Consider the following 19,368-nt stretch of genomic DNA (forward strand, 5'->3'; position numbering starts at 1 on the left):
ACGTGGGGCTCACAGCCTTAATCCCCATTTTACAGATAAAGTAAGTGAGGCACAGAGAAGTTAAGTGACTTAAGTTAAGCCCCCTCCTTCCTCTCCCCCTCCTCCCCTCCTCCATCCCCTCCGCCTTACCTCTTTCCCTTCCCCACAGCACCTGTATATATGTATATATGTTTGTATGGATTTATTACTCTATTTATTTCACTTGTACATATCTATTCTATTTATTTTATTTTGTTAATATGTTTGGTTTTGTTCTCTGTCTCCCCCTTCTAGACTGTGAACCCACTGTTGGGTAGGGACCGTCTCTATATGTTGCCAACTTGTAATTCCCAAGCGCTTAGTGCAGTGCTCTGCACACAGTAAGCGCTCAATAAATACAATTGATTGATTGATTGCCAACTTGTACTTCCCAAGCGCTTAGTGCAGTACCCTGCACACAGTAAGCGCTCAATAAATACGATTGATTGATTGATTGATTGACTTGCCCAAATTCACACAGCTGATAAGTGTCAGGGCCGGGATTAGAACCCATGACCTGAGACTCCCAAACCCATGCCCTTTCCACTAAGCCACGCTGCTTCTGTCCCAGTGCTTAGTACAGTGCTTGACACATAGGAATAATAATAATAATAATTATAATAATCATGGCATTTATGAAGCGCTTACTATGTGCAAAGCACTGTTCTAAGCGCTGGGGAGGTTACCAGGTGATCAGGTTGTCCCACAGGGGGCTCGCAGTCTTCATCCCCATTTTCCAGATGAGGGAACTGAGGCCCAGAGCAGTTAAGTGACTTGCCCAAAGTCACACAGCTGGCAATTGGCGGAGTCAGGATTTGAACCCGTGACCCCTGACTCCAAAGCCCGGGCTCTTTTCCACGGAGCCACGCTGCTTCTCACTAGGAAGCACTTTCATATGGGATGCTGATGTGCAGAGTTAACAGTGTTTGTGGTCCAGCCTCTGATTTGGCTACCATAGTCGTGCCCTGGAGGGGCAGGGAAAACCACAGGCCGCACGAGGAGCTGAGTCTGGGATCCAGGAAGAGAAGTGTCCGATTGGTTGGGACGACAAAATATCTCTGGAACGGAGGAGGTTGAGGGGTTGTGATGCTGTGAAGCCTGTCTTTGCGGGAGATGATTGGTGCTTTTATTTTGTTAGTATGTTTGGTTTTGTTCTCCGTCTCCCCCTTTTAGACTGCGAGCCCGCTGTTGGGTAGGGACTGTCTCTATATGTTGCCAATTTGTACTTCCCAAGCGCTTAGTACAGTGCTGTGCACATAGTAAGCGCTCAATAAATACGATTGATGATGATGCTGCTGCTCTGCATCTAGAGATGAGGGATTTGGTGGGGGGAGAAAGGGATGGGGCAGAAACCATGGGGTACCTGGGGGTGCATCCTCAACTGTCTCTCTGCTTGTCTGTCATTACGTCTTCCTCCTTGCACTCTTGCCCACCCCCAGTTAGCCAGACTGTGAGCTCATTGTGGGCAGGGAATTTCACTGTTTAGTGTTGTATTGTACTTTCCCAAGTGTTCAGCACAGTGCTCTGCACACAGTAAGTGCTCAGTAAATGCTATTGAATGACTGAATGAAATCAATCAATCAATCAATCGTATTTATTGAGCGCTTACTATGTGCAGAGCACTGTACTAAGCGCTTGGGAAGTACAAATTGGCAACACATAGAGACAGTCCCTACCCAACAGTGGGCTCACAGTCTAAAAGGGGGAGACAGAGAACAGAACCAAACATACCAACAAAATAAAATAAATAGGATAGAAATGTACAAGTAAAATAAATAAATAAATAAATAAACAAATAAATAGAGTAATAAATATGTATGTAAATATGTAGTAGTATGTTTACATAGTATGTATGTAAATATGAAATACGAATACCACAGTTATTATCAGATACACCAGACACTCTCCTGCCTCTCATCCTGTACAAAAATTGCACATATTCATTACTCTATTTATTTATTTTACTTGTACATATCTATTCTCTTTATTTTATTTTGTTAGGTTTTGTTCTCTGTCTCCCCCTTTTAGACCGTGAGCCCACTGTTGGGTAGGAACTGTCTCTATATGTTGCCAACTTGTACTTCCCAAGCGCTTAGTACAGTGCTCTGCACACAGTAAGCGCTCAATAAATACGATTGATTGATTGATTGATCCTCCCACTCTGGGCACTTACCTTTCCAGCGCTGGCTAATCTTTCTCTCTTCATCTTTTAGCATCTCTTCGAGAGCAGTAATGATGGTGATAATAATTGTGGTATTTGTTAAGCGCTTCCTATGTGCCAAGCACAGTTCAAAACACTGGGGTTGATACAGGCTAATTGGGTTGGATACAGTCCCTGTCCCACGTGGGGCGTACAGTCTTAATCCCCATTTTACAGATGAGGGAACTGAGGCACAGAGAAGTGAAGTGACTTGCCCAAGGTAACGCAGCAAACAAGTGGCGGAGATGGGATTAGAACCCAGATCCTTCCAACTCCCAGGCCCGTGCTCTAGCCATTAGGCCACACTGATGCACCAGCCAAACTGAACTGCACCATTCTTTACATTGTGTTGTGTTTTTGTTGTTGTTTTGTTCTGATTTTTTTTTGTATTTAATGCAGGAAGGTAACACTGTCTGAATATTATCACAAAAAAACGTAATGTAGAGGCATAATGTAGGAATTTGCATTTAAATAAGGACATGGTCTATTCCTTAACCCATTATTTCCCATTGAATCAAGGGGTTCTGACCCACGGTTTCAAGCGTTGTCTAGAGAAGCAGCGTGGTCTAATGGAAGGAACAGGCCTGGGGGTCAGAGGATCTGGGTTCTAATCCAAGCTCTGCCAGTTATTTGCTGAGTGACCTTGGCAAGTCACTTCTTTGGGCCTCAGCGTTCTCATTTGGGAGGTGGAAATTCAATCCCTGCCCTCTGTCCTACTTAGGCTTTGAGCCCCATGTGGGACAGGGACTGTGTCCACCCTGATAACTTTGTACCTACCCTAGCGCTTAGTATAGTGCTTGACAAATATCTGTTGCCAACTTGTACTTCCCAAGCACTTAGTACAGTGCTCTGCACACAGTAAGCGCTCAATAAATACGATTGATGGTGATGATGATGACAAATATTGGAAAAAACACAATAACAAAAAAACCCAGGTTCTCCAGAATCCCAACTCTGGGGTTTTAACAGAACGGGGTTTACTTCCTTGTGATTTATGCCTTTTTAATAATAATAATAATAATAATGATGGCATTTATTAAGCGCTTACTATGTGCAAAGCACTGTTGTAAGCGCTGGGAGGATGCAAGGTGATGCGGTTGTCCCACGTGGGGCTCACAGTCTTCATCCCCATTTTACAGATGAGGGAACTGAGAAGTAAAGTGACTTGCCCAAAGTCACACAGCTGACAAGTGGCGGAGCCGGGATTTGAACCCATGACCTCTGACTCCAAAGCCCGGGCTCTTTCCCACTGAGCCACGCTGCTTCTGTCTTTTTAACGACACGCCAAAGGAGCCGTTGCAGTTTGTCAACCTTTCCACCCGGGACTAATCCGGCACGATATCCTTCTCGTTTAGAGAGCGATATTGGCAGGCTAACGTCCTCCTTCAAGAGCTGCGACAAACCCAGCGCCTGGATCGACAGCTGCAGGAAGCAGTTCGGCAAAACCATGAGAATGAAACCCGGAGCCTTGAGCGGAGCCGGTGAGTGTCTTTGGCCTCTTTCCCGTCCGGAAGGCCCGAAGGAGGGAGGGAGGGAGGGAACTCCCGTCACCCTGGAATTTCAGGCCCATCCCAAAGCCTCCTGACAGCAGGCGAGAAACCTGGATTCTGCATCGAAATTCTATTCTATTCTATCCTATTCTACTACTCCCCCTCTCCATCCCCCCATCTTACCTCCCTCCCTTCCCCACAGCACCTGTATATATGTATATATGTTTGTACATATTTATTACTCTATTTATTTTACTTGTACATATCTATCCTATTTATTTTATTTTGTTAGTATGTTTGGTTTTGTTCTCTGTCTCCCCCTTTTAGACTGTGAGCCCACTGTTGGGTAGGGACTGTCTCTCTATGTTGCCAATTTGTACTTCCCAAGCGCTTAGTACAGTGCTCTGCACATAGTAAGCGCTCAATAAATACGATTGATGATGATGATGATGATACTATTCTATTTATTTTGTTAATGATGTGCATCTACCTATAATTCTATTTCTTCTGACGACTTTGACACCCGTCTCCATGTTTTGTTTTGTTGTCTGCCTCCCCCTTCTAGACTGTGAGCCCGCAGTTCATTCATTCATTCATTCAATCGTATTTATTGAGCGCTAACTGTGTGCACAGCACTGTACTAAGCGCTTGGAAAGTACAAGTCGGCAACATACAGAGGCGGTCCCTACCCAACAACGGGTTGGGTAGGGACCGCCTCTGTATGTTGCCGACTTGTACTTCAATCCATCAATCGTCTTGCATTGTGTTTTTGTTGTTGTTTTGTTCTGATTTTTTTTTATTTAAGGCAGGAAGGTAACACTGTCTGAATATTATCACACAAAAAAACATGTTATGTAGAGGAATTACATAGGAATTTGCATTTAAATAAGGACATGGTCTATTCCTTAACTCATTATTTCCCGTTGAATCAAGGGTTTCTGACCCGTGGTTTCAAGCGTTGTCTAGAGAAGCAGCATGGTCTAATGGACGGAACAGGCCTGGGGTCAAGTGCTTAGTACAGTGCTCTGCACACAGTAAGTGCTCAATAAATACGGTTGAATGAATGAATGAATAATAATAATAATGATAGCATTTATTAAGCGCTTACTATGTGCAAAGCCCTGTTCTAAGTGCTGGGGCAGTTAACAGGGTGATCAGGTTGTCCCACGGGGGGCTCACAGTCTTCATCCCCATTTTACAGATGAGGTAACTGAGGCACAGAGAAGTTAAGTGACTTGCCCGAAGTCACACAGCTGATAAGTGGTGGAGCCGGGATTCGAACCCATGACCTCTGACTCCAAAGCCCGGGCTCTTTCCACTGAGCCACGCTGCTTCTCTGAATGAAATCGAACCGATTTGGAAGTGATCAGGGGACGCGACTCTGACCCTCTTGGCAAGCTGTGTTGCCAACTTGTACTTCCCAAGCGCTTAGTACAGTGCTCTGCACACAGTAAGCGCTCAATAAATACGATCGATTGATTTCCCCAGGGGTGCCTTGGCCAGAATGCTCAGATTCACTTTCCAGTCAGACCAACAAACCGAGCTCCCTTTTGGGCTTAGAGGAGGCAACCTAGGGGCTCCGTGAAGAAGAAATAACAACAGTGGCATTTGTCAAGCGCTTACTACGTGCCAGTCACTGTACTAAGCGCTGGGGTGGATGCAAGCAGCGTGGCTCAGTGGAAAGAGCCCGGGCTTTGGAGGCAGAGGTCATGGGTTCAAATCCCAGCTCCGCCAATTGTCGACTGGGTGACTTTGGGCCAGTCACTTCACTTCTCAGTTCCCTCATCTGTAAAATGGGGATGAAGACTGTGAGCCCCACATAGGACAACCTGATCACTTGGTAACCTCCCCAGCGCTTAGAACAGTGCTTTGCACATAGTAAGTGCTTAATAAATGCCATTATTGTTATTATTATTATTATTTTGAACGCCCCGATCATTACTGCTGTCCCTACTCCATCTTTATGGATGCTCCTAGGAAAATTGGCCTGCTCCCCTGAAAGGCCTTCCCATTCTAACATCGGGCGGGAGTCGGGGAGGCTCTCTACCTCAGGAGTGAATGGGATTTTATAAAACAGAAGGCGGGGGAGAGATCCGGCATGGTTGCCTCGAATGCCGCTGCTGATCTTCCTCAGGTTTTGATGGAGAGGGTGATTTGGGAGGAGAAAAATCCCCACGGAGGTATTAAAATGAGTAGTCGTTTCCAAAGCCCTCTCTAAAGGATGTTCAAATAAATGCCTGCAATCCAGTCTAGCCCAACATTTTTAAAAATCAATTTTGCCCGGTGTTGTATCAAAAAACTTGAATAATAGCTTAATTCGTATGGATTTTACGGAGTCAAAGGTACTTCGACATCGCAGTGTGCGCGGCTTTGTTTCTCCCGCTAACCTCAACACAGAGTAAATTTTGTTTACTGATGTGGACCAGGCAGAATATCTAATGTATGTTTTAGATGGGCACGCCGATTTATTTGAAGGCAGTGTTTTTACAAGAGGAATCATTCTCTAAGATCATCCACCCTCCCCGCCCAAGTCATTTCTGGTATAAAGGAAAAGAACGTGCTAAGAAGCTCCGGTTTACATGTAAAACCAGAATGGTCTCTTAGAACCAGTAGCTTATATTCTGCCCTACATTTCAATTTCTAGGCCTTGTTTTAGTCTCCCTTCAAGGTTCTAAAACTAATCTGTAGGATTTACTGTGTCTTCCACAAAGTAATTAAGGGAGGGGAGGAACACTATACAGGGAATTGGGATTTTGTTAACATCAAGACAAAGGAATAAGACTTACAGAGGATAAGTGACATTACTTGGGGCAAAATAAGTGACTAAATCCAGAATGCTCTGAAAAGAATCCTAGGGTATCTTGTGAGTACTGCCGTCTAGTATTTTTATTCCTTAGAAAATCTTCATTAATAACTATGTATTGCCATAGTATGGATTAACCCTATTAGGAATTGAACAAAAGGGTTTTCACACTAAACCATTGCTCCATCCTTGAGACATCAAACAAAGTTCCCAGTTTGGCTTCGCTCAATAAAACAGAACTGTTCAGCTCCTTTGCACCTCATTCCGGTTATCAACCAATCAATCGTATTTATTGAGCGCTTACTGTGTGCAGAGCACTGTACTAAGTGCTTGGGAAGTACAAGTCGGCAACACATAGAGACGGTCCCTACCCAACAGTGGGCTCACAGTGTAGAAGGGGGAGACAGAGAACAAAACCAAACATACTAACAAAATAAATAGAATAGATATGTACAAGTAAGATAAATAAATAAATAGAGTAATAAATATGTACATATGTACATATATACATGTACATATATACATATATACAGGTTATCAGCAGCTTTGGATGTTGTGACGAGTAATAATAATAATGATGGCGTTTGTTAAGTGCTTACTATGTGTCAAGCACTGTTCTAAATTCTGGGGTATGTGCAGCCCCGTCCCTGTCACAGTCTTAATCCCTATTTTGCAGATGAGGTAACTGAGGCACAGAGAAGTGAAGTGACTTGCCCAAGGTCACACAGCAGATAAATGGCAGAGCCGGGATTAGAACCCGTGTCCTTCTGGCTTCCAGGCCCGTCTTCTGTCCACTGTGCCACGCAGATTAAGTAAGAGAGAAAGGGAATATTAATGATGGGCTCTCCATCGTGTCTATTATTAACTAACTTTATCTGCTTTGAGCTCAAGAGTTACTTTCCAAAGCAGATGAACTTCAAAGGACTGCGGATTCAAATGAACTGGCTCATTAGATAAATGAAAGGTTCTATGGAAAGAGCAGTGGGGCTCAGTGGAAAGACCCCGGGCTTCGGAGTCAGAGGTCATGGGTTCTAATCCCGGCTCTGCCACGTGTCTGCTGTGTGACCTTGGGCAAGTCACTTCACTTCTCTGAGCCTCAGTTCCCTCATCTGTAAAATGGGGATGAAGACTGTGAGCCTCACGTGGGACAACCTGATCACCTGTATCCCCCCCAGCGCTTAGAACAGTGCTTTGCACATAGTAAGCGCTTAACAAATGCCATCATTATTATTATTAAAGAGCACAGGCACAGTAGTCGGAGGGCCTAGGTTCTAATTCCGGCTCTGCCACTTATCTGCTGTTTGACCTTGGGCAAGACACTTCACTTCTCTGTGCCTCAGTTACCTCACCTGTAAAACGGGCATGAAGATTGTGAGCCCCATGTGGGACAGGGATTGTGACCAACATGACTTGCTTGTATCTACCCCAGCGCTTAGTACATTGCCTGGCAAAGAGTAAGTGCTTAAGGAATACTATGAAATAAATGAACAGCCATTTCACTTCACTGTTTCCAACCTGAAGCTCTCCTTTGTGCATATGCATTCATTCATTCAATCGTATTTATTGAGCGCTTACTGTGTGCAGAGCACTGTACTAAGCGCTTGGGAAGTACAAGGTGGCAACATACAGAGACCGCCCCTACCCAACAGCGGGCTCACAGTCTAGAAGGGGGAGACAGAGAACAAAACAAAACATATTAACAAAATAAAATAAGTAGAATAAAAATATACAAGTAAAATAAATAAATAGAGTAATAAATATGTACAAACCTGTATACATATATACAGGTGCTGTGGGGAAGGAAGGAGGTAAGATGGGGGGGATGGAGAGGGGTGCAAGGGGGAGAGGAAGGAAGGGGCTCAGTGTGGGAAGGCCTCCTGGAGGAGGTGAGCTCTCAGTAGGGCCTTGAAGGGAGGAAGAGAGCATATGATGGTGGTAGTGATCACCCTTGCCTAGAAGTTGTTCAGAGCAGGAAAAAGTTGTGGAGGCAGGAAATATTGAGAGGTTCAAGAGGAATTAGCAGCATTCCTGAGTGAGACATCCATGATGTGGATAGAGCACGGGCCTAGGAGTAAGAAGGTCTTGGGTTCTAATTCTGACTTCACCATACGTCTGCTGTGTGATCTTGGGCAAGTCACTTTCATTCAATCGTATTCATTGAGCGCTTACTGTGTGCAGAGCACTGTACTAAGCACTTGGGAAGTACAAATCGGCAACATATAGAGACGGTCCCTACCCAACTATGGGTTCACAGTCTAGAAGGGGGTGACAGACAACAAAACAAGTAGACAGGTGTCAGTGTCACTTCACCTCTCTAGGCCTCAGTTACCTCATCTGTAAAATGTGGATTAAGACTGTAAGCCCCAAGTGGGACACAGCCTGATTACCTTTTATCCACCCCAGTGCTTAGAACAGCGCTAGGCACATGGTAAGTGCTTAACAAATACTGTACACGATGAATAATGATAATTACTATTATTACCTCATCTGTAAAATGGGGATTTAGAGTGTGAGCCCAATGTGGGACCGGGACTGTATCCATCCTGACTAACTTGTATCTGCCCCAGTGCTTAGAGCAGTGCTTGGCACATAGTAAGTGCTTAACAAATATTATTATTATTATTATTATTATTATTATTATTATTATTGTTGTTGTTGTTATTATTAGTCCTTAAAGGGAAAAATCAGGGAATGCATGGTTCTTCTGAGTGTCCTAATATCACTGGGAGAGGCAGGACTCCTGGTCTGATAGTCTTATTTCTTTTTCTATTGATTGTTGGATCATAATGATGGTATTTGTTAAGCACTTACTATGTGCCAAGCAATGTTCTAAGCACTGTAGAACTCTGTCACTGTGTACTCTCCCATGCACTTGGTACAGTGGTCTGTACCCAGAAAGTCCTCAATAAATATGATTGATTGATAATGGAAGGATGTTGGATTAATAGGGAAAAAAGTTAGGCATGGAGGCTCTAGGAGGCTTCCACATGGTTCCTCCAAAATAAATATGATTGACTGATAATGGAAGGATGTTGGATTAATAGGGAAAAAAGTTAGGCATGGAGGCTCTAGGAGACTTCCACATGGTTCCTCCAAAATAAATATGATTGATTGATAATGGAAGGATCGTGGATTAATAGGGAAAAAAGTTAGGCATGGAGGCTCTAGGAGACTTCCACATGGTTCCTCCAAAATAAATATGATTGATTGATAATGGAAGGATGGTGGATTAATAGGGGAAAAAGTTAGGCATGGAGGCTCTAGGAGACTTCCACATGGTCCCTCCAAAATAAATATGATTGATTGATAATGGAAGGATGTTGGATTAATAGGGAAAAAAGTTAGGCATGGAGGCTCTAGGAGACTTCCACATGGTTCCTCCAAAATAAATATGATTGATTGATAATGGAAGGATGGTGGATTAATAGGGAAAAAAGTTAGGCATGGAGGCTCTAGGAGACTTCCACATGGTTCCTCCAAAATAAATATGATTGATTGATAATGGAAGGATGGTGGATTAATAGGGAAAAAAGTTAGGCATGGAGGCTGTAGGAGACTTCCACATGGTTCCTCCCAAATACCCTCTCGCTACTGTCAAAGAGTGAGTCCTGAAATCAGTCACTGTGGCTTTGTGGATTTCCAAGGGTAAATGAAATATTGCCAACAGCTTCTGCCTTTGGACGCTGTCGCCAATAAATGGGGATTTTCCATCTTGGCAGACCATCTTTCATTGCATTTTACACATTTTATGATGGATGTTTTCCCGGAAATATTAGTGTACTCCGTAACCTCCAGCGGATACCTGACAATTCAGAATTAAATGAAATGCCAGTGCTTTTTCTCTATTCATCATAGACCTTAGTAGAATGTGTAACTTAGGCGAAGTTGGATTTCATTACCTTCCCATCCCAGACTTCTCTGTGAAGCTGAAAAATGGTGACTTCCCGGTGAGAAATACCATAAAGCAAATTTTTGGAGAGAAAGCATCTGCATAATAATATCTTTTTAAATGAAGCAATGGGAACGTTGCATTTAGGATGGCACCTGGAGTGCATGGGAGAAGATTCCCCTTATAGCGAGAGCCCCCACATTCAAAGGTGAGCCTCAACCAACTATAAGTTGACCAATTGTCCCATCCGTCTGGCTCATTGTTCTAGTTTAGCCGTACACCCCTTGGGTGTAGTTATAATAATAATAATAATAATAATAATTATTATTATTATTATTATTATTATTATTATTATTTTGGTATTCATTTAAAGCACTTACTACATGCCATGCACCGTACTAAGCACTGGGGTGAAGCAGCGTGGCTCAGTGGAAAGAGCACAGGCTTGGGAGTCAGAGGTCATAGGTTCTAATCTCAGCTCCGCCACTTGTCAGCTGTGTGGCTTTGGGCAAGTCACTTCACTTCTCTGTGCCTCAGTTCCCTCATCTGTAAAATGGGGATTAAGACTGTGATCCCCATGTGGGATAACCTGATCACCTTGTATCGCCCCCAGCGCTTAGAACAGTGCCTGGCACATAGTAAGCGCTTAACAAGTGCCATTATTATTATTATTATTACATGCAAATGGGTTGGACACAGTCTCTGTGTCATGGGTTTAAATCCTAGCTCCACCAACTGTCAGCTGTGTGACTTTGGGCAAGTCACTTAACTTCTCTGGGCCTCAGTTCCCTCATCTGTAAAATGGGGATTAAGAGTATGAGTCCCATGTGGAACAACCTGATCACCTTGTATCCCCGCAGTGCTTAGAACAGTGCTTTGCACATAGTAAGCGGTTAACCTGTATATATGTATATATGTTTGTACATATTTATTACTCTATTTATCTTGTATATATCTATTCTATTTATTTTATTTTGTTAGCATGTTTGGTTTTGTTCTCCGTATCCCCCTTCTAGACTGTGAGCCCGCTGTTGGGTAGGGACTGTCTCTATGTGTTGCCAACTTGTACTTCCCAAGTGCTTAGCCCAGTGCTCTGCACACAGTAAGCACTCAATAAATACAATTGATTGTACATATCTATTCTATTTATTTTATTTTGTTAATATGTTTGGTTTTGTTCTCTGTCTCCCCCTTCTAGACTGTGAGCCCACTGTTGGGAAGGGACTATATTTGTTGCCAACTTGTACTTCCCAAGCGCTTAATACAGTGCTCTGCACACAGTAAGTGCTCAATAAATACAATTGATTGATTGATTAATAAATACCGTGATTATTATTATTATTATTATTATTTGGGGCTCACAGTCTCAATCCCCATTTTACAGATGAGGAACTGAGGCACAGAGAAGTGAAGTGACTTGCCCAAGGCCACACAGCAGACAAGTGGCAGAGCTGGGATTAGAACCCATGACCTTCCGACTCCCAGGCCCGCGGTCCATTAGACTATGAGTTCCTCTAGGGCAGATGTCATGCTGTCTACTTAATAATTGTGGTATTTGTTAAGCGCTTATTGTGTGCCAGGCACTGTACAAGCACTGAGGGGGATACAAACAAATCAGGTTGGACACAGTCCCTGTCCCACATAGGGCTCCCTGTTTCAGTTCCCATTTTACAGATGAGGTAACTGAGGCCCAGTGAGGTGACTTGCCCAAGGAAACACAGCAAACAGGTGACAGAGGGTTCTCAGAGGCCTACTACAGCACTGCATTCGGAGGATTCTGCACACAAGCACTCAATTTTGTTGATCAATCAATCAATCAACCAGTCGTATTTATTGAGCACTTACTGTGTGCAGAGCACTGGACTAAGCGCTTGGGAAGTACAAGTTGGTGACATATAGAGACAGTCCCTACCCAACAACAGGCTCACAGTCTAGAAGGGGGAGAATATCATTCATTCATTCAATTGTATTTATTGAGCGCTTACTGTGTGCAGAGCACTGTACTAAGCGCTTGGGAAGTACAAATTGGCAACATATAGAGACAGTCCCTACCCAACATTGGGCTCACAGTCTAAAAGGGAGAGACAGAGAACAAAACCAAACATACTAACAAAATAAAATAGAATAGATATGTACAAGTAAAATAAATAAATAGAGTAATAAATATGTACAAACATATATACATATATACAGGTTGATGATGTGTTATCAATAATCAGCCGTATTTATTGAGTGCTTACTGTGTGCAAAGAACTGCATCGAGTCCTTGGAAGAGCACTGATTTGCATTTTTTGTCCAAATGTAAGTTTAAGCAGAGTTAATCTAAGCCCATTTCTAACTTTGGAGAACCTGGATTTCTCATCAGCCATTTCAGTTAATAGCAAAGACCTCTTTAATCCCTGGAATAGTGGGTTGGGCCTGCCATTCCACCCCCTGAGAGCTATGCAAACCCTAAAATCGGGTACCGAACGAACCACCACATCATCATCATCATCATCATCATCATCAATTGTATTTATTGAGCGCTTACTATGTGCAGAGCACTGTACTAAGCGCTTGGGAAGTACAAATTGGCAACACATAGAGACAGTCCCTACCCAACAGTGGGCTCACACGTCCTCCTTGAGCTCTGAGTCTATGGTAGAAGAGAAAATTAGTACATGTGTTTTATTATTAGTTACCCCAGGACACTGAAATTGGGTTCACTGAGCACTTATTGTGTGCTAAGCGCTTGGGAGAGTAAAATACAGCAGAGTTGGGAGACCTGTTCCCTGCCCACAATGAGTGTACACCATCAGACCCCTCTTTCCCCCTCAATCTCCATCATATTCTTGAGACTGAGACCAAAACCAGCCCTACAGCATTCCAGGCTATCCAAGGAAGATGTGGGATCAGAAACTCCAGCCAAAATGGAGTTGGTAGTTCTGTAAAAGCCCCTGTGACCCTGGCTAAATAAGATTTTTTTTTAAACATGACAAGTTCAAAGTGGGGATTGAGTCCGTACCGTAAATCCAAAGGCTCCCAACAGAAAATAGTGAAGTCGAGGTTTGCAAGGTAATCTTTAAAGCCACTGAGATTCAAGGCTACTGGGGTCAAGCTGAGAACCTAGTTAACGGAATTCAATCAATCAATTGTATTTATTGAGCACTTACTGTGTAAAGTACAGTGACTTGCCCAAGGTCACGGCAGTTGTGGGGGAGCTGGGCGTGGCTCAGTGGAAAGAGCCCGGGCTTTGGAGTCAGAGGTCACGGGTTCAAATTCCAGCTCTGCCAATTGTCAGCTGTGTGACTTCGGGCAACTCACTTAACATCTCTGTGCCTCAGGTACCTTATCTGTAAAATGGGGATTAAGACTGTGGGCCCCCCGTGGGACAACCTGATAATAATAATAATAATAATAATGTTGGTATTTGTTAAAGCGCTTACTATGTGCAGAGCACTGTTCTAAGCGCTGGGGAGGATACAAGGTAATCACGATTTCCCACGTGGGGCTCACAGTCTTAATCCCCATTTTACAGATGAGGGAACTAAGGCACAGAGAAGTCAGGTGACTTGCCCAAAGTCACCCAGCTGACAAGTGGCGGAGCCGGGATTTGAACCCCCGACCTCTGACTCCCAAGCCCGGGCTCTTTCCATTGAGCCACGATGATCACCTTGTAACCTCCCCAGCGCTTAGAACAGTGCTTTGCACATAGTAAGTCCTTAATAAATGCCATTATTATCATTATTATTATGATGATTATTATTAGAAACCATGACCTTCTGACTCCCGGGACTGTGCTCTACACCATGCTGCCTCGCCTGAAACCTAAGCTGGAGATGCTGGGGATCAGACCTGGGACCTCATATGTACAAAGCACGTGAACTCTCCCAAGCGCGTAGTACAGTGCTCTGCACCTAGTAAGAGCCCAATAAATACCATTGATTGATTTCTGAATAGAAGAAATGTCATAACTGGTGAGACCAATGCACTGTCCAATCCGGGATTCCAGTCCAACAGGTGATCCAAGATCTTTGGAGGAAGTGTGTGATGATGGTCTTATTGGACATCCATCCCCTTTCACTCCTCTCTGTCCCTAATTGCCCCTCTAATGACTTAGCATGGACTGTTCGTTCATTATTATTCAACTCTCTCTTGAATCCATCCCCTTTCACTCCTCTCCATCCCTAATTGCCCCTCTAATGACTTAGCATGGACCGCTCGTTCACCATTATTCAACTCTCTCTTGAATCTGCTGATATTTTTGGCCTGAAAAAGTAATTACATGGCAGTGAGTTAATAGCAAGTTACGATAATGTTTTCCACATTATTTAGGGCCTTTACCCCAAAGAGCTAAAGGCACTGCACACAGAATTTTTAAGTGATACAGTTAACTTTAATTTACTATCCATATTTAAATGTCAGAACAGGGCCCATATTGTTAATATGTGGTTTATTTCCTTGATTGATGCTTGATCGCCCTACCCCTTGACCTTCTTCTCTCTTCTAAGATAAATCTGTGGGGGCCGGCAACTCGATTAGAATTACTACTATTACCTCAGTTTTTAATATAGACCTTTTAAAAAACAATTTATGGTAATCAATCAATCAATCAATCGTATTTATTGAGCGCTTACTGTGGGCAGAGCACTGTACTAAGCGCTTGGGAAGTACCAGTTGGTACTTATTAAGCACTTACTGTGTACCAGGCCCTCTACTAAGCACTGAGGTAGGTAAGATCATCAGCTTGGACATGGTCTGTGTCCCTCATGGGGCTCTCAGTCTTAATCCCCATTTTTCAGAGGTGGTAACTGAAGCCCAGAGAAGTTAAGTGACTTGCCCAAGGTCACACAGGAGACAAGTAGCGGAGCCGGGATTAGAACCTAGATGCTTCCGATTCCCAAGCCTGTGCTCTTTCCACAACTTGTACTTCTTTTAGACTGTGAGCCCACTGTTGGGTAGGGACTGTCTCTATATGTTGCCAACTTGTACTTCCCAAGCGCTTAGTACAGTGCTCTGCACACAGTAAGCGCTCAATAAATACGATTGATTGATTGATTGATTCCCAAGCGCTTAGTCCAGTGCTCTGCACACAGTAAGCGCTCAAGAAATACGATTGCATGAATGAATTAGGCCATGCTGCTTCTTAGGGCTTGGCTCAAAGCATTCAAGAAATGTGATATGATAATGGTAGCAATGGCTGGAAAGAGGAGAGGACAAAGGACTGTGTAACCAAAAAAAGAAGCATTCAAGAGGGCAAGGAATGGAAAACTTCAATGTACTATCAGTCCATCCTATTTTTTAATGGTATTTATTAAGTGCTTACTAGGTGTCAAACACTGTTCTAAGCGCTGGGGTAGATCAATCAATCAATCGTATTTATTGAGCGCTTACTTTGTGCAGAGCACTGTACTAAGCGCTTGAGAAGTACAAGTTGGCAACATATAGAGACAATCCCTACCCAACAGTGGGGTAGATATAAGTGAATTAGGTTGGACACAGTCCTTGTCCCACATGGGGATCACAGTCTAAGTAGTAGTAGTAGTAATAATAATAATAATAATAATAATAATAATAATAATAATAATAATAATAATAATAATCCTATCTGATCTCCCAACCTCCTGTCTCTTCCCTCTTCAATCTATACTTCACTCTGCTGCCCAGATTATCTTTCTACAGATATGTTCTGGGCATGTCACCCCCCTCCTCAAGAATCTCCAGTGGTTGCCTATCAACCTCCGTATCAGGCAGAAACTCCTCACCCTGGGCTTCAAGGCTGTCCATCCCCTCGCCCCCTCCTACCTCACCTCCCTTCTCTCCTTCTCCAGCCCAGCCCGCACCCTCCGCTCCTCCGCCACTAATCTCCTCACCGTACCTCATTCTCGCCTGTCCCGCTGTCGACCCCCGGCCCACATCATCCCCTGGGCCTGGAATGCCCTCCCTTCTCACATCCACCAAGCTAGCTCTCTTCCTCCCTTCAAAACCCTACTGAAAGCTCACCTCCTCCAGGAGGCCTTCCCAGACTGAGCCCCCCTATTCCTCTGCTCCTCCTCCCCTCCCCATCACCCCACTTCCTCCCTCTGCTCCACCCCCTTCCCCACCCCACAGCACTTTTTTTGCATACTTTTGCATATTTATTATTCTATTTATTTTATTACTGATGTGTCTGTATCTATAATTCTATTTATCTATTTTGATGCCTCTCTACTTGTTTTGTTTTGTGGTCTGTCTCCCCCTGCTAGATTGTAAGCCCATGGTTGGGTCGGCATTGTCTCTATCTGCTGCCGAATTGCACTTTTCAAGCGCTTAGTACAGTGCTCCGCACCCAGCGCTTCATAACTACAGTTGAATGAATGAATGAATTTGTTAAGTGCTTACCATGTGCCAAGCACTGTTCTAAACGCTGGGGTGGGTAGAAGGTAATCAGGTTGTCCTATGTGGGGCTCACAGTCTTAATCCCCATTTTCCAGATGAGGTAACTGAGGCCCAGAGAAGTGAAGTAGCTTGCCCAAAGTCACACAGCTGACAAGTGGCGGAGCCGGGATTAGAACCCACGACCTCTGACTCCCAAGCCCGGGCTCTTTCCACTGAGCCACACCGCTTCTCTAAGTAGGAGGGACAACAGGAGAACTAAGGCATGGAGATGTAAAGTGACTTGCCCAAGGTCACACAGCAAGAATTTGGCAGAGCTGAGATTAGAACTCAGGTCCTCCAACTCCCAGGCCCTTGCTCTTTCCACTGGGTCACGCTGCTTCTATTTATTCAGTGCTTACTGCATGCAAAGCACTGAACTAAGTGCTTGAGAGAGTACAATATCATAGAGTTGGTAGACACATTTCCTGCCCACAGTGAGCATACAGTCCAGTGAGCATCACAGTTACAATCATTCATTCAGTCGTATTTATTGAGCGCTTACTGTGTGCAGAGCACTGTACTAAGCGCTTGGGAAGTCCAAGTTGGCAACATATAGAGACGGTCCCTACCCGACAGCGGGCTCACAGTCTAAAAGGGGGAGACAGAGAACAAAACAAAACATATTAACACAGTAAAATAAATAGAATAAATATGTACAAATAAAATAGAGTAATAAATCTGTACAAACATTTATACATATATACAGGTGCTGTGGGGAGGGGAAGGAGGTAAGGCAATCCCTGCTTCCTTAAAGGGATTCATTCATTCAATCATTCGGTCGTATTTATTGAGCACTTACTGTGTGCAGAGCATTCATTCATTCAGTCATATTTATTGAGCGCCTACTGTGTGCAGAGCACTGTACTAAGCACTTGGGAAGTCCAAGTTGGCAACATATAGAGATGGTCCCTACCCGACAGCGGGCTCACAGTCTGGAAGGGGGAGACAGACGACAAAATAAAACATAGTAACAAAATAAAATTAATAGAATAGTAAATATGTACAAGTAAATATCCACCCCGGCGCTTAGTACAGTGCCCGGCACATAGTAAGTGCTTAATTTAATATGTTTTGTTTTGTTCTCTGTCTCCCCCTTCTAGACTGTGAGCCCGCTGTTGGGTAGGGACCGTCTCTATCTGTTGCCAACTTGGACTTCCCAAGCGCTTAGTCCAGTGCTCTGCACACAGTAAGCGCTCAATAAATATGATTGAATGAACGAATGAATGAACAAATATCATGTTTTAAAAAGTTAATCCAACACTGCCTGTTGGCGCCGAAGTTCCTCCCTCCCATCAGCCCCCTGGGAGTCAGTCGGAGAGGAAGCCTGCCGGGTTTTCCTCAGGGATGGAGGTGGGAAAGGCCTGATCATCATCAATCGTATTTATTGAGCGCTTTCTGTGTGCAGAGCATCTCCCTCCTACTTAATAATTAATAATAGCTTAGCCTGCGAGCCCCATGTGGGACAGGGCCTGTGTCCGACCTGATCACCCTGGATCTAGAGAAGCAGCATGGCTCAGTGGAAAGAGTCCAGGCTTTGGAGTCAGAGATCATGGGTTCGAATCCCGGCTCCGCCCACCGTCAGCCGGGTGACTCTGGGCAAGTCACTTCACTTCCCCCTTATCGACTGTGAGCCCACTGTTGGGTAGGGACCGTCTCTATATGTTGCCGACTTGTACTTCCCAAGCACTTAGTACAGTGCTCTGCGCACAGTAAGCGCTCAATAAATACGATTGATTGATTGATTGATTCCCTGGGCCTACCAAGCGCTTGGAAAGTACAATTCGGCAACATATAGAGACGGTCCCTACCCAACAATGGGCTCACAGTCCAGAAGGGAGAGACAGACAACAACAAAAAAAACCAAGTTGAGGGTTAAAAGCCTTCAGAGAGACTGTTAGGAGCAAAGCCGAAGTCAGCTTCCCTTCCCTGAGGCGTTTCTCTGGCCCAGGGCTGAGGGCTGAGTCTCTGCTCCAGGTTTGTGGGATTTGGGCTAGAGGATTGGCAGTTGAAAGCTCTTAAAGTGCTCAATAAATAGGATTGATTGATTGATTGATTGGGAGCCATGGCAGGTGAACCACAGAGGGCCAGGAGAAAACTGCCCAGTCGACATGCTGTCCCACATCTAGAAATGTCAAAAACATTGTTATATGCATAAAGGTCATCCTCTGGAAGTATTTCCTACCCCTTCCAAAAAAGGAATACATTTTTTAATTAAAAAGGAATTCAATTTAAATTTCAGTGTCAACCAGATACCCAGTTTGGGTGTGTGTCCATTTCACACCGGGGTTCTTGAGGGCGCAACTTCTAGTTTGGTTATTTTCCTTTAGGGTCAAGATTGGTCATTATGTCAATCAATCATGTTTATTGAGAGCTTAATGTATAATAATAATAATGGCATTTATTAAGCGCTTACTATGTGCAAAGCACTGTTCTATGCGCTGGGGTAGATACAAGGTAATCAAGTTGTCCCATGTGGGGCTCACAGACTTAATCCCCATTTTCCAGATGAGGGAACTGAGGCCCAGAGAAGTGAAGTGACTTGCCCAAAGTCACCCAGCTGACAAGTGGCGGA

General features: G+C 44.1%; 1 protein-coding gene across 4 annotated transcripts in view; it reads left to right on the plus strand.

Moving 5' to 3' along the window:
• TBC1D32 (TBC1 domain family member 32) overlaps window positions 1-19,368 on the plus strand; it is a 323,193-nt gene that overhangs the window by 249,881 nt on the left and 53,944 nt on the right. For all 4 annotated transcript variants that reach the window (XM_038761204.1, XM_038761221.1, XM_038761231.1 and 1 more), the window contains one exon: window positions 3,574-3,699. In XM_038761204.1, coding sequence (XP_038617132.1) covers window positions 3,574-3,699 — 126 coding nt within the window. The remainder of the gene's footprint in view (window positions 1-3,573; window positions 3,700-19,368) is intronic.

Source organism: Tachyglossus aculeatus, chromosome 2 (genome assembly GCF_015852505.1).
Source record: "Tachyglossus aculeatus isolate mTacAcu1 chromosome 2, mTacAcu1.pri, whole genome shotgun sequence".
Lineage (NCBI taxonomy): Eukaryota > Metazoa > Chordata > Mammalia > Monotremata > Tachyglossidae > Tachyglossus > Tachyglossus aculeatus.